The sequence below is a fragment of the Trichomycterus rosablanca genome, chromosome 19, assembly GCF_030014385.1.
Source record: "Trichomycterus rosablanca isolate fTriRos1 chromosome 19, fTriRos1.hap1, whole genome shotgun sequence".
In the NCBI taxonomy this organism is placed as follows: domain Eukaryota; kingdom Metazoa; phylum Chordata; class Actinopteri; order Siluriformes; family Trichomycteridae; genus Trichomycterus; species Trichomycterus rosablanca.
The window spans coordinates 19,416,381-19,431,587 of record NC_086006.1 but is presented as its reverse complement, the minus strand read 5'-3'; the positions used below and the strand labels follow the sequence as shown (position 1 = coordinate 19,431,587).

Here is a 15,207-nt window from a genome sequence, read left to right as displayed (position 1 = left end):
TGATCCACTCATACCAGCACAACACACACTAACACACCACCACCATGTCAGTGTCACTGCAGTGCTGAGAATGATCCACCACCCAAATAATACCTGCTCTGTGGTGGTCCTGTGGGGGTCCTGACCATTAAAGAACAGGGTGAAAGAAGGCTAAAAAGTATGTAAAGAAACAGATGAACTACAGTCAGTAATTGTAAAACTACAAAGTGCTTCTATATGGTAAGTGGAGCTGATAAAATGGACACTGAGTGTAGAAACAAGGAGGTGGTTTAATGGTATGGCTGATCAGTGTAAGAGTAGGCTACAAATCCTTCACACCTAACACAATGCATAGCAGTTGACTTTTGACTAAACTTCCAACCAGAGCTGTACATCTTTATATTCTCCCATATAAAGAAACTGGTCCCATTACACCAGCACATCACTCGACATGGCAGTAGAAAACAAAAGGTAATACTAAACTGCTGGCGTCGTTGGATCTCTTTTGTAGCCAAGCCAGTGTTGCCAGATCCCATTCGTCTGGTCCCAATCAGATTGTCATCTGTTCAAATTCTGTACAAATTCCCAGTCAGAACATGTCCATTAAAAAGTGGTTCTGCACGGGCTTAACTTAGATGTGCAAGCTGTGATAGTGCCCCTTTGTGGCTTCAATGTCAAGTCTGCGTGCCTCTGCGAATGCCAGGAACACTGCCAAACCCAGCAGGTTCACTACAGTGATGAGCCCATAGACTGACGTCCAAGAACCCGTGGTCTCGATCAGATAGCCAGAGAAATACACCATGATCACCCCTACAGAGAGACAAAGCATTAATGATACAATGCAACACAGCTGAACAAATACAACAAGAAACAATGCTAAAGCATGACAGAATTGCCTGGAAAAACTAGGGTGGGGTTGGAAAAGCAAACTCGGATAAAATGTATGGTTTAAAATGGGCTGCGTTACAAACCACTGGAACAATACAAAATACATTTCATTCATTTTCTTATTCGTTTATCCAATCAGGGTCATGAGGGGGGTGCTGGAGCCTATCCCAGCTTTTCAATGGGCACAAGGCACACAGTAACACCCTGGGCGGACACACACACCAATTCACCTATAGGGCAATTTAGTGTCTCCAATTAACCTGACTGCATGTTTTTGGACTGTGGGAGGAAACTGGAGCTCCTGGAGGAAACCCAAGCAGAAACAGGGAGAACATGCAAACTCCACACAGAAAGGACCCGGACCACCCCACCTGGGGATCGAACCCAGGACCTTCTTGCTGTGAGGGGACAGTGCTACCCACTAAGCCACCGTGCCACCCTATACAAAATACAATAAAAAATAATTAGTTGATGCATTACCAATAGTATCGTTACACGCTATATGTAAGTGGATGCAGCCAGTTTGGGATGTCCTGTTAGAATCAAAGATTCTTTTGGCCATGTGACCTTATAAGTACGGTGAACACACTAAATGCTGTAACAATGGTCACAGCTGCTTCTAGAAGATTTGTACGAGGGATCTTCAAAAAGTTTTCGCACTTTTTTGAACTCTATTTATTAGGAATTTTAAAAACTAATGACATCACTTTTCTATATACTCACGTTCCAATGCATTTTTCCCAGCATCGTACCAACTATTTAATGCCATCAGCAAAAAAATGCCACTGATGCACCGCTGCTTTCACATAATCATCACATGAGAATCTTTTTTCCCTTAAAGCTTCTTTGAGCGTCCAAAAAGGTGGAAATCAGATGGTGCTAAATCCGGACTATAAGCTCTCTCAGTCTCTCAGACACGACCAATTACTACTCCTCCCGCCCTCACTGTTTCCAACCAAAATATAAAAGTGCGGAAACTTTTTGAAGATTCCTCATATACATGACAGAACACTTCAACACCATATATAAGATCTTACCTGAAAATGCACCACAGGTGTTCATCACACCTATAAAACAAACAAACAAACATGTAATGTCAACATTGCTTACAGAACAGCTACATTTCAACATCATGGTTGTACTGATCGTCTATTATGAAACTTTACAGCTGGGAGTGACCTACCAAACAGGGCTCCGGCACATGATGGTGCAAGATCCTGAACGTTCAGGGATACACCACTGTTAGGGCAAAAAGAAATCATGTCATTTATTTACTTTTCCAAGAGACACTACAGTCCCTGTCAGACATTCATTTTTACTTAGGTATTTGTTTTGCCTAAAGTGAGGGAGAGGGAGGTCAAATTCATTGCTGCAGTCTAGCCCAGCACTGGATCCAGGTTCGAATCTCAGCAGTGCTATCGGCTGGCTAGCCTTGTACACAGACATGATCGCCCATGTCTGAAGTGAGTGGCCGAAGACCTGCGATGGATTGGCGCCCTGTTTAGGGTATTCATGCCTTACACCCAGTGTTTCTTGGTGAAAACGAACCCTCCGCAACCCTGACTAGGATAAAGAGGTTGATGAAAATAAAATTAAATGAAAAGAGAAAGAAAGAACAGTTGAGGTTATACACCTGTTAACAATGGGTGTGGCTAATACACCTGAATTAGCCACATTTAATATTTAGGAGGATGTTTACATACTTTTTTCCAACACAGTCTATGTCTAAATCCACAAAAAAGAAACAGATGACCACAGAATCAAGCTTTGGCTATTTCCACCCCTAACCTAAACCATGCTGAACAATGTGGAGTGAACTGAAGAGACCTAAACATTCTAGGAGAAGTCTATTATTGGTTTCTATCCTAAAAATATAAGGGAGTAATAAAATCAAACCTATTATTATTAAACATTGCTTAATAAGCCTCTAGAGTAAATAGCATTATTACCTGTGACTGAAGGTGGTGAAGCCCATAGTGGCTGACACAAAGGCCACAGCCATGGGGAATGTGGTGGTGCCACACAGTAACAGAGTAAACACACTGGATACACCCATTGAGAAAAACTGAGAAGAAAAATACCTATTCAATTATTACGAATATTACAAATATTTAAATATACTAATATTACAGTGAAAGGTTTGGGACATACCTGCATCAACTTTCTCACTGATGCTGTATCAAAGCCTAAAGATGCACAGAGAGAAAAGCAAGAAGTTCTGAAAGTTGTTTGAAAAAGAAAATTGAATATAACCTCTACAACAAACTATTAAATAGAAACACATCATTTTAAAGAAGAAGGCATGTATGTAGTGTACACATATACAAATGTTCAACAGTGTTCAAATAACACACCCGTGTAACCGTGTTTGTTTAACACACATGTAAAAAAAGTGTCAATATAACACGCCTAGATCATGCATAAGAAATCAGTTTTGATGTGTGTTTTGGGTAAAACCAGACTGCATCCAACCTTCCTGCTATTGGTTATAGGATGGCTGTGAATTAGGTAGGGCCTTAGTTATAGGTTGTACATGGTTATAGGTTGCTACATGCTTGACAGTAGGTACAGTGATGTTGGATCTAAATGCTTTATATACTGTGGCATACAGACTTAATTGTGTCAATTTGGTTTGCTCAAATTTATTTATTTATTTATTAGGATTTTAACGTCATGTTTTACACACTTTGATTACATTCATGACAGAAGCAGTAGTTACACTTCACACAAGATTCATCAGTTCACAACCGGAGCTCCCAAGACAACCCACAAAGACACGGCGAGAACATGCAAACTCCACACAGAAAGGACCCGGACCGCCCCACCTGGGGATTGAACCCAGGACCTTCTTGCTGTGAGCCACCGTGAGCAGTAACTACCATCACAATTGTACAACAGTGTATATACAACACGTTTGTGCAACTATTATGGGAACATAATCACTTTTAAATAAAGTTCTTTTTATAGGGTGTTTTTGTGTGTGTCTGTGTGCTTTGTTTATGGTGCGTATGTGTTTTTGTGTGAGTCCATAATTTAATACCCTGACTGATGAGGTGATCGGACAGGAAGCCGCTGAATAATGATGAAGGAATAGCCACAAGCCACGGGATCACATTAAACACCCAACCCTGAGGAAAACAAAACACAAGTACATGTAATAGTCTTATTTCTGACATACGCTGACATACTGTACATAAGTAGCGTAAATGTAGAAAATATTGCTTGATCATTTACAGCTAAATTGATTCATTTCACAGCATCTAATAGAAATTAAGGACCTGGAGGCAATACCAGTGCTCAACAGGCTAGACCTATTTATACATTTACATTCCCTAAAGTGGGTCTCTAAGTCTAAACAAGCTGTCCGGACATTTATCATCCCCTCTACACAATATGAGAATCCACTATATGGCCAAAATCGATGGATTCTCTAGAAAGTTCAGTCATACCCATTGCTAAAAGGTGTATAAATCAATGATTTCAAATGAATATGCTTCCAACTTTGTGGTTAAGTTTGGGGACAATAATGTTACAATAATACTGCAACCATGTGAGATTAGAAGTCCTAAACTCCATGAAAGACATTTAGAATAAATTGGAATGTTGATTTTCAGCCAGGCTTTCTCATCCAACGCAAGTGCCTGACCTTGTCTTGACTAGATGGGCTGAAATTTACAGATACACCACATGACAATAATGTAACACATGATAATAATGTGTAGCACATGAACACATGAAACATTGACATCCCAGTGGGCAACACTGTTTACCTTGGCATCAGGGAAGGTGTCCTTGAAAAATGTCGGCAGCCATGACAACAGGGTGAAGAAGGTGCTAGCTGTGCACAGATGTGTAATAATGACCGCACTGATGGATAGTCAAGACAGGGAAAAATGAGAAAGACAGGAAAAAAAGACAGACAAAGAAAGGTTAAAATCTTGTTTTTACATAGTTTAAGGACATATCTGAAGAATATGTACATAGACATTCTCAGCACTGCAATGACTTATATAAAATGGTGTAAGTGTAGCAGGTGCAGCAATGTTGTTGGGAAAAGAACAGTGCGCCAACATTGTCCTGTGATGGCGCCCTCCCGCTGCCACCGGTCGGACCCTGATTGGCAAAGGAAACGCCTGTGCAGAATGCAGGGGCGAGAAGAGGAGGGCTGTGCACGTGTCAGAAGAGGCGTGTACAGCGACGTGCTCTCCTCGGATGCAATCGGGTATCCCTCAGCAGCGGAAGACAAATTGAGTGCTCAATCGGGAGTAAAAATGGTGAGAAGTCAGTGAGGGTAAAATAAACTTGGGTCCTCTTTTAGGTAGGTCAATAACATCTTTAGTTGTTTAAACTGGGGCAATTTTAGGTGTCTAGCTGCTTTTTGTAGCAATTGCTTGATTTATGAAGGTCAACATATGTGACATTTCTTTTATGTATTCCTTAATTTGTTCCATGTTTACAAAATCAAAAGCATGTTATTATTTGTTACATTTTGCTTATAAGAATGTCTAAGCATGCAATACATGACACTTGTGACATATACATTTCAAAAGGATCTTTAATTTCCCTGTATACAATACATTTACCTAAATAATTAATTTAATTGCTTTAGTATTTTGTGTAAAATTAGACTAAGAATCAGAGGGCCGAGGTTTAAGAGTCTACTAAAGCCAGGCTAATGCAAAGTTGAAATCGTGATAATTACGTCCACCTTGGCATAGGTGCTCCCGGATAGGAACATCCTTCCATCGCTCGCACACACATTGACAAACACCAGTGTAAATATTGAAGCTCTTTCCTGATGGATTACTGCCAATGTAAAATGAATCTGATATAAAACAAACACCCTAAATCCACCCTCTTCCACACACAAACAGCTATTGTTCAGGTTGTTATCTCACCAAACAGCTGGTTGCCTGAAGAGCCGAAGCCAGTTTCTCCGAGACAGTTTGGACTGGGTTCCAGTGTTACCCAAAGACTCCAGTGTAATGGGTGGACCTAAAAATATAAAGGCATCCAAAGTTAACCATTGTATAGGACTGAAAATAGAATTTGAAAAAAAAAACTTAACACAGCTTCACATTGGGACAGTGGGCAGTAGGGATGTAACGATGCACTACAAGACAGTTAAAATTCACCTCGTCTGGTTGACGTCACTACAGGGTTGCCAGGTTCGGAAATTTCCAGCCAAATTTATTCATGTGAGGATACTTTATTTATTTATTTATTTAATGTAAGATTTGCTTCAAAATTTCATTTCAGTTTTTTGTTTACACAAAAAGGGAAATGTGCAGCATCGTTTTGCATAGTTTGTACCTACCTCAGAAGTAAAAGAACATTCATTATTTAGATAAATAAAAGATAAGCGCACACAGTATTTTATGTTCTTTTTTTTAATAAAGTGAAATTATAAAAGAAAACTTTGTCATAATTTGTCTTCAATTTCATTTTGTTTTTTTTAAAAATTGGGAAAAAAATCGTATAGTGAACCCAGTATCGTGAATCGCATCGTATCATGGGTAGAGTGTATCGTTACATCCCTAGTGGGCAGAGATTTTGCCTATCAATTGAAAAGCAATTGGGTTTTTTCATGCAGTTTCATGAATCTTCTGTACTGATAATGAACTGGATAAACCATACAAACAGTTTTTCACAGTGATGGTCCAACCACACAATCAGATGTTCAAGCTGATGCACCAGTTGCTTAGTAACAGTAATGGCAAACCATTTAATAATTCAGTATATAAGTTCAACACTAAATAATGGATAGATTGTACATAATAACTCGGTTTTACAGCATGTATTTGGGTCATAAAGAAAAATGACACTTCGTAATCCAGCACAATAAACTGACACACATGCCGCCAATAAAGCCAAGGTTTGTTTGATGACGAGACCCAGCACCCACAGCCATTATTCTCTTCAGCTGCACAATAATCACAAGTGTCATAGCCATTTTTTCACAACACTACAATAACTCTCTGCTCTGTTGCTTAAACATGATTTCAAAACAGTGTACTGGAAAACAGAGATAGTAGCTACAGTTCAGGACTTAAGAAGACACAATAAAATGCTTAGAACTCACCCTCTCCCTTAAGGAGGTATTTCCACAAGCAGTAGGACCAAATCACAGACAGGATGCCTGAGGTGTAGAACACACTCTCCCAGCCGTACAGATCCAACATTAATGATCCCACTGCGCCAATCACCAGCGTCCTGGAAACACAGTGTCACACGTGTTTAGTGCTTTTTATATTTCTATTTTTATATTTAGAACTATGTCGATTGCTAAATGATTTTCATTGTGCTTCCAAACTTTAAAGGACTGGGGATCTGGCGGCATACTGTAAAATATCCACTAGCATTAGTGGTAATGACAACAGTGGGATGTTCAGTACACCATGATCTGTCCTCACATCAGGGATTTTTAACCTTTTTGAACCTGTTGTCCAGTGGCATTTGTCTACTAGGCGCCCTAGGGCGCCACCCCACCAACTGATACACACAAGGCAATGAGTAAAAATACAATACTTCCTTTAAAAAGGAAAAAATGTGTTGTGTGAAACAATGCTCATACATTTCTCCTAATTTGGAGGAACATTTGGAACTTGTCGGTTCGAAACTCAGCTCTGCCATCCGGCTGGGCTGGATGGTTACATGAACAATGATTGTCTGTTGTTCATACAGGGTGGGAAGCCGGATAGGGACCTCATAACTGATGCAGTCACAACCTCTCCTGGCTGTTTGATGGAGCCTGCGCAGAGTTGAGGAATAATGCTGATCAGGGTGTGGCTCTCCATGCACAAGGCTGATCCGCATATGAACTCGCCTCGTGCAGGTGAAAAGATGCAGTCAGTACTGCACACATGTCGGAGGGGGCGTGTGATTGTCTCGCTCTCCTTAATCAGAAGTGGAGATCAGCATCAGTAGAGAGGAAGCGTAATGCAATCGGGTAATTGGATATCACAAGATAAAATGCATTAAAAAAAAAAAAAAGGTGATGTGAAACAGTGGTAAAAGTGGGTCACCCTTATTTTTCCGGAACATGCTGCACCCAGGTTGTAGATAATAAGAAGTCATATGATTTCCTAAACTACATTTAAAAATGTACACGACTTAGTTAATGACTACAGTGTTTTTCACAAATTTAAAGGAGGGTAGAGAGTTGCAATGATGCCAGGGGGTGGTGAAATAAGAGGCTACATTGACATATGTATGAATATTTTGCTTGCACTTTTATTTATACCTTTTTTGAAAGATATTTTAAAATATTCAATATACACTGTATTTTTCTATCCCCTTAAGAGGCCGAAGGCTTGTATATTTTTAGTCTAATAGATGTGGCTATGTAGATATGTAAATGCCTGTAGGCCAGAGAATGCCCAAAAAAGGTAAGAAACTGGAGCAATCAATGTTGCTTGGCACAAAGCATTAACTTGATACCCTCTTATACAATAGGTTTAAAATGACTAGAAAAATCTAGATTCTATTTTTCCAGAATATACCAATAAATTAAATCTACTAGATTTCATAGAGAAAAATACTACTTTTAAATTATACATCGACTGTGTTATGCTTCCTCTCTACTGGTGCCCCTCCGACACATGAGCAGTACCCGACTGCATCTTTTCACCTGCACAAGACGAGTTCCCATGCCAATCAACCTAGTGCACGGAGAGCCACACCCTGATCAGCATTATTCCTCAACTCTGTTCAGCCAGCAGAGGTCGTAATTGCATCAGTTATGAGGTCCCTATCCGGCTCCCTATCTGGACGAACAACAGCCAAACTTTGTTCATATAGCCGCCCAGCCCAGCCGGATGGCAGAGCTGAGATTCAATATGATGTATTTGAAATCCCAGCTCTGTGTTTAAACCAAACTTTAATGCAGTGATTTTTGAACCGGTGTTAAGTGCCAATTGTAAAATACAATGATGTCAGCATGCTTTACATACTATGTTCACAATAATTAATATAATACATTTGAAAAATGAATACATAAATTCTTGACTTTTAAAAACAACAGTGTGTAGGCTGCACAGTACCGTACTTCACTACAAGCGTACATTATGTGTGCGCTGATTCCCAATCTTAAGATTTCCACCACTTTCAAAGGTCAAAATAAAAACCCCACATATACAGATGCTAGGAGAAATTAAGCCAGGTCTGATGAATCAAACACACCTGTTAAGAATTAGATGGGCTGTATACATTAGTATACATTAGATTAGTCTTAGCAGATGCTAAGAAACAGCTTCAATATTGTAAACATATACAAGTTTTATAGTAAAAGGGTAAAGAGCCAATCACATTGCTAAACAACTTTAACTGAAAAATATGGCACCTTCTGCACCTAAAAGTCTACTGTGTGTGTTTATGGTGTGTGTTCTATACTGTACATTTGTTGGTTTCTTCTTTATCTTTCAAATTAGTTTTCCAAGATAAGAATAAAGATTTAAAACCTTTGCTGAACTCAAGAAAGAATTGATGCTCACCCCAGGTATGAGCCACTCCCAACAGTGCTCATCAGGAAGCCCCGCTCACTATCCACCACCTTCTGAGAGCATAAGCTGGCCAAAGATGGGTAGTGCACGCCTGAAAGTAAGAGCTCTACATTAACATCTGAGAGAGAAACGACTACATTAATTAGAAAATTAATTAGATGTTGGACAGTTTATTGACCATGGACACAAAAAATACTTTTAAAACTTAATATTGTAACACTTTTGAAAAATGCAAAAATTTTTAAAGGAACTTGAATATTTTGGTGGATTGTTTGCACGAAGGCGTAGATGTTTAAAAACCTCAAACTGCCAAGACATGCCTGTTCCTTACGAGTAATTGTAAACCTTTGACCTCAACTTCATGGCGAACTAATTGCTTCCTTAAGTAGTCGTTAAAAAGCCATTTCTCTTTCTGGTAAAAAATATTTACAGTGTTACAAACTGCAGCAGTGGCAAGTGGAATACAGAGTCTCACTGGAACCCTAACCCCTCATACTCACCCTGCAGTAGACCCATGAGGAAACGAGACACAGTCATGGAGAGGATGGGCTGCGAGCAGAACTGGGCCAGGATGGGAGTGAATGCAGTCATGGCTCCCCACGCTGCAGCAGACAGCAAGAGAACCTTTTCTCCTCCCACACTATTGCAAAATGAACAAGAGAAATAAATACATCCTAATTTACATAATGTAATAAGTTACATCCTAAAAACTAATTTTAAGCAAGACTGATTTATAGATCTAATAAGATCTGTTAGTCATGTGGTTAGAAGGTGGTTTTAATGTTTTGGCTGATCGGTGTATGACAAATAAAGGTATTCTATCTATCTAGTTACTGTATGTTGATTCTTGACACCATGTTATTTTGCATGAACATGCAAAAGAAGTTTAAAGATTGTGTCAAGCCAGCTAGGGAATACACCTACGCCTTGAGCTAATGCCATTCTCGCTTTGGTGACACACTATGTCACAATCACCTCACAGTGCAATTTGTTTTTCAGACATTAAAAATGCATGAGAAATGGGTTTGGTACACTCTTTTCCACTTCACTGACCTGTCACTGACATATCCTCCAAGAACCTGAGTGAAGCAATATCCCCAGAAAAAGCTGCCCAGCACCATGCCCGACTCCCTCTTGGACCAGCCAAAGCGCTCCGCCATGCTGACCGCACAGATGGGCATGGCTACACGGGCACAGTACAGCAGGCATGTCCCCAACAGCAGAACTATGGTCCATACTCGTGCTTTCGGCCTGTAGAAAAAAAAGTGAGAGGATTGGAAGTCTGGGCAGTTGTCATACTAAATACATTACTACTAAAATGGCATCAAAATTCTATTGCAATATTAAATACACCAAATATTAACATCACACATAAATGTTAGAACAACTACCTTTGTATACTGATCAGTCATAACATTAAAACCACCTCCTTGTTTCTACACTCACTGTCCATTTTATCTGCTCCACTTACCATATAGAAGCACTTTGTAGTTCTACAATTACTGACTGTAGTCCATGTGTTTCTCTGCATGCTTTGTTAGCCGCCTTTCAAGCTGTTCTTCAATTTTCAGGACCCCTACAGAGTAGGTCTTATTTGGGTGGTGGATCATTCTCAGCACTGCAGTGACATTGACATGGTGGTGGTGTGTTAGTGTGTGTTGTGCTGGTATGAGTGGATAAGACACAGCAGCACTGATGGAGTTTTTAAACACCTCACGGTCACTGCTGGACTGAGAATAGTCCACCAACCAAAAATATACAGCCATCCTGTGACTACTGATGAAGGTCTAGAAGATGACCAACTCAAACAGCAGCAATAGATGAGCAATCGTCTCTGACTTTACATCTACAAGGTGGACCAACTATGTAGGAGTGTCTAATAGAGTGGACAGTGAGTGGACACGGTATTTAAAAATTCCAGCAGCACTGCTGTGTCTGATCCACTTTATACCAGCACAACACACACTAACACACCACCACCATGTCACTGCAGTGATGAGAATGATCTACCACCTAAATAATACCTGCTCTGTGGGGGTCCTGACCATTAAAGATCATTGTGAAAGCAGGCTAGAAAAGTATGTAGAGAAACAGATGGACTACAGTCAGTAATTGTAGAACTACAAAGTGCTTTTATATGGTAAGTGGAGCTGATACAAGGTGGTTTTAATGTTATGGCTGATTGTTGTATAGCCACAAGTAAATCCTTCAAGGTGTTAAAGTTTTCAAAGGTTCATTCAATAAATCATCTTAATGAAGTTTTCTATCATGGTCAGGTTGGGGTGGATCTGAACTGTATTCTTAAATGTCACTCTGTGGCAACTCCAGACACTAACTCCACCTTTCTTGTTCATTTCCTGCTAATGTATTCCCTTTGCCTCACCAAATGTAAAGTACATGCAAATGTGAATGGGATGCATCCGATGCAAATGTTTTATAAAAAAGCCAGAGTGCCTTGTTTCCATTTACCTTGGTATTATCCACTGAGCCTAAACCACAGCTCATTTTGATGTCTTATATAAGACCGTTTTGTGAATCAGTTGTATGCGTTGATGAACAAGGGCTGGTTTTATTACAAACAAGATATATAGGTCTGCATTTATATGCAGAGAAAAAGGGCACACTGTTGAAGGTGCACAATTTATTAAACACCTACAGGAACCTTATGTGGAACATTTATGGCTGGTCATTTGCAACCGCAGATAATTTCCAAATACTGTGGGTTGTTAGAGAGCTCATTTCCATTGCAGGTTTTAATAAAGCTTCTGTTAAATTCAGATCTGATTCCAGGTATCACGATCACGACCGATATTGGCTTAATATGTTAAATTAATTATGAATTTATGACATTTTCTGACCAAATCAGCCTGGCATAAAGCCCACCATCATCGTGTCTTTAAAGGCTTTGCATAATTTCCCTGTTGGGGGTCTCAGTATTAGCTCGCCATTGTCTCATAGTCAGAACTTTGATATCACAATCAGTTTAGAAATTAAAAATAGATTTATGAGCTTCATAAAAAACTGTAAAGCCTACCGATACAGAAGCGACTGATACGGAAATTGGATAATATCACCTGCTTCCTTTTCAGTATTCTACCCACCCACCCACAGCATATCTAAAACAGCATCTAAAACAAGATCTTATAGGTTTCAGTTTTACTAAATCTTCCTGCATTCAAGAATAAAATAATATTCTGTCCCTACGTACAGACACCAGATCTTTACTAATGCACTGTCAGTTTTATCAGTTTGCCATGTGATTGTGAAATTCTACCAGTGTTTACTAAACTGAGACTGTAGCCTTGACTTGTTTAGACCATATTTAATCCTGAAGACTATTACAAATATTCCAACAGACATAATATAGATAGCTAGGTCAGGTTTAAGATAGCTACAAGATACAGGTATCTAGTATCAGCATACCAAAATGCCTGTGTAAGTAAACTATCTTAAATGTCAGCAATAAAAATAAATTTTATTTGTGGTCTTTTTTCATTCAAAAGCTCAAAAATAATAAAAAGAATAGATTAGTCATTTAAAATTTAAAATTGCTGTCACCAGATCCCAATCAAATTACATACTGATAGGAGATTTAGTGCTGACGTGTTAAAAACGCTTTCTATCCTTGTAGTCATTATCATCAAAACACCAGTTAAGGGACAATATTCAACAGGAATAGTGTTAAATTCATTTAGTACTGTTTAGAGACTGTCTAGGCCAAGTGGCAATGAAGCTGTTACAAAGATTGTTAATGTTTTTATTACAAAAGGGAAAGTGACCTGACACATATCTGATTAAGGTAGCCATATACTTTCTACATACTGTGTGCACACTGACATAGTATAAACAAATAAAAGATAAAGGGCAGTTTCACTTTGTTAGAAAGCTGATAAATGTAGCTAAAACATGCAAATATTTTATCTGAATTTGGATACACTAAATGGTGAAAAAAAAAAAAGACCTGAGAGAGGAATGAGCAAACTGGTTTGACCTTTCTATACAACTGTGGTGAGCAAAAAAAAAAACATCTGACAGACTACATCAGACACCAACCATTCAGTCAATGAGAAAAATATAAATCTAATTAAGTAAACCAGAAATAGACTGTTAAAAATGTTGCCTGGTCTGATTCCTTCAAATGATAGGGTAAGAATTTGCCATTGGCAGCATGAATCCATGGACCCAACCTGCTTTGCAAAAACCTCCTTCGGCTGGTGCTGCTGGTGTACTTGTGTGAGGAATGTAATGCGTAGAACACATTAGAACACCCCTTCACACACACTCTCACACACACACACACACACACACACACACACAAATACTTGGTAAAACGTACAGTAAGAATCCCTCATTTTGATATATAGTGAGCAGTATAGTTGGCACTTGACAGCTTGACCTGTTTTAATGTACAGTACATTATCTTATATTATAGATTGATGTCAATCTGTGAGGCTAAAGAGAAATTTAGTGTAGATATAAAGTCCACTAAAAGTTCTATAATGTCAGTTAACTTTGTCTCTAGTGATTATGACTGGCTATAGTTGATGACTTCTCTGCGGTCATTCAAATACGGCAAGTTTAACTGTGCCCATTAATAACTACATGAACCAGTGGTCTTTTGCAGGGGTTAAAAAGAAACCTGTTCCATTAACCTTTTAATGGTCTTACCAAGAAACAATTTCTTTGCATCTCTTAGCTTAGCTGCTAGCTTCAAGTTGACATACAAGTTAGGAAGTCTGTTTTCTTTAAACCATCTACCAATATTTTTGAGTTTAACCAAGAAATATGGGTAACACAAACACCCAAATTAGTGTTTTTTTGGCCAAAGACCTGTATTCAATTCAAGTCACCAAGCTGTAGCCTAGTGGTTAAGGTACTGGACCAGTGATCAGAGGGTTGCTGGTTCAAGCCCCACTACTGCCAGGTTGTTGCTGTTGGGCCCTTGAGCAAGGCCCTTAACCCTCAATTGCTCAAACTGTATACTGTAACTGTAATGTAAGTCGCATTGGATAAAGGCGTCTGTTAAATGCTGAAAATGTAAATGTCACCCCTGTATTGGAATTGTTTATATGTAATTACACTGAATAGTTTGGGTTAATCACCACAACCACTGAAAAATCCTATTTATACTTAAAATATTTATGTTTAATGTGAAACTAAACTGAATAAAGTTATAAAAGACTTTTATATTACAGAAAAAACTTTTTATTTTACTGTAAATAGAGAAAAGGAGCTAGTGCTGTCATGTTTACTAAGCTAAGGCCTAGTATTAAACCTAAATCAAAACTTTGGGTAAATACAATGTCAGAAATTAGACAGATGCTGAATTTTTAGGTCAGAAAACCTATAACAAATTTACTTGGACAATAGTGTTTCTAAACGTAATAATATGACACATTACATGGATACATGTGAACGCATATTTTGAGGAGTTTTGGTATCCAACTCTGGTAACGTGCATCACTTAGTTGGTCTGATTCCAAACGGCTCACTTCTTGATAAAAACTGCACTACATAGTCCGTACGTTTAATTGTTACAAATCCTGTGTAGTATACCTATATAGGAAAAATGCATCAAATTGATATTCAGCCAGATAGATTGATTGACGCTTACCTCGACCAGTTCTGATTCGACTCCGTCCACTTTTTCTGAGCTCCAGCCGCTCCAAAATTTTCCGTCGGACTGTCTTTAACACTGGACTGGTCTGGACTGGAGTTTTTGCCATGTTTTTGTAGAATTGCCATTCAACGAGAAGTTAATTTGTTTCTCTCGCTCTTGGTTTCCGACGTTGGTTGGAGCAGGCAGGAAGACAAACAGTAGGGAAAGTAATGTAGTTCT

At 38.9% G+C, this 15,207-nt stretch overlaps 1 protein-coding gene across 1 annotated transcript; it reads right to left on the bottom strand.

Annotated features, from left to right (window-relative positions):
• Positions 1–230: 230 nt before the first annotated feature.
• On the bottom strand, positions 231–15,194 carry slc17a9b (solute carrier family 17 member 9b). Its single transcript, XM_063015913.1, has 13 exons — positions 14,983–15,194; positions 10,422–10,619; positions 9,869–10,008; positions 9,360–9,459; positions 6,950–7,080; positions 5,766–5,862; positions 4,638–4,734; positions 3,908–3,995; positions 3,019–3,053; positions 2,817–2,932; positions 2,051–2,106; positions 1,905–1,934; positions 231–789 (listed from the first exon to the last, which is right to left on the bottom strand). The coding sequence occupies exons 1-13, from the start codon at positions 15,111–15,113 to the stop codon at positions 611–613; spliced, it is 1,398 nt and encodes a 465-aa protein (XP_062871983.1). The 5' UTR covers positions 15,114–15,194; the 3' UTR covers positions 231–610.
• Positions 15,195–15,207: the final 13 nt, after the last annotated feature.

Coding starts and splice junctions, on each gene's coding strand:
- slc17a9b (XM_063015913.1), bottom strand. CDS start 15,113: ATGGCAATTCTACAAAAACATGGCAAAAACTCCAGTCCAGACCAGTCC. Junction 7,081..9,359: donor GGGAGTGGCTCATACCTGGG/GTGAGCATCAAT, acceptor CTGTGTTTCCAG/GACGCTGGTGATTGGCGCAG. Junction 4,735..5,765: donor TTCAGGCAACCAGCTGTTTG/GTGAGATAACAA, acceptor ACTATCCATCAG/TGCGGTCATTATTACACATC.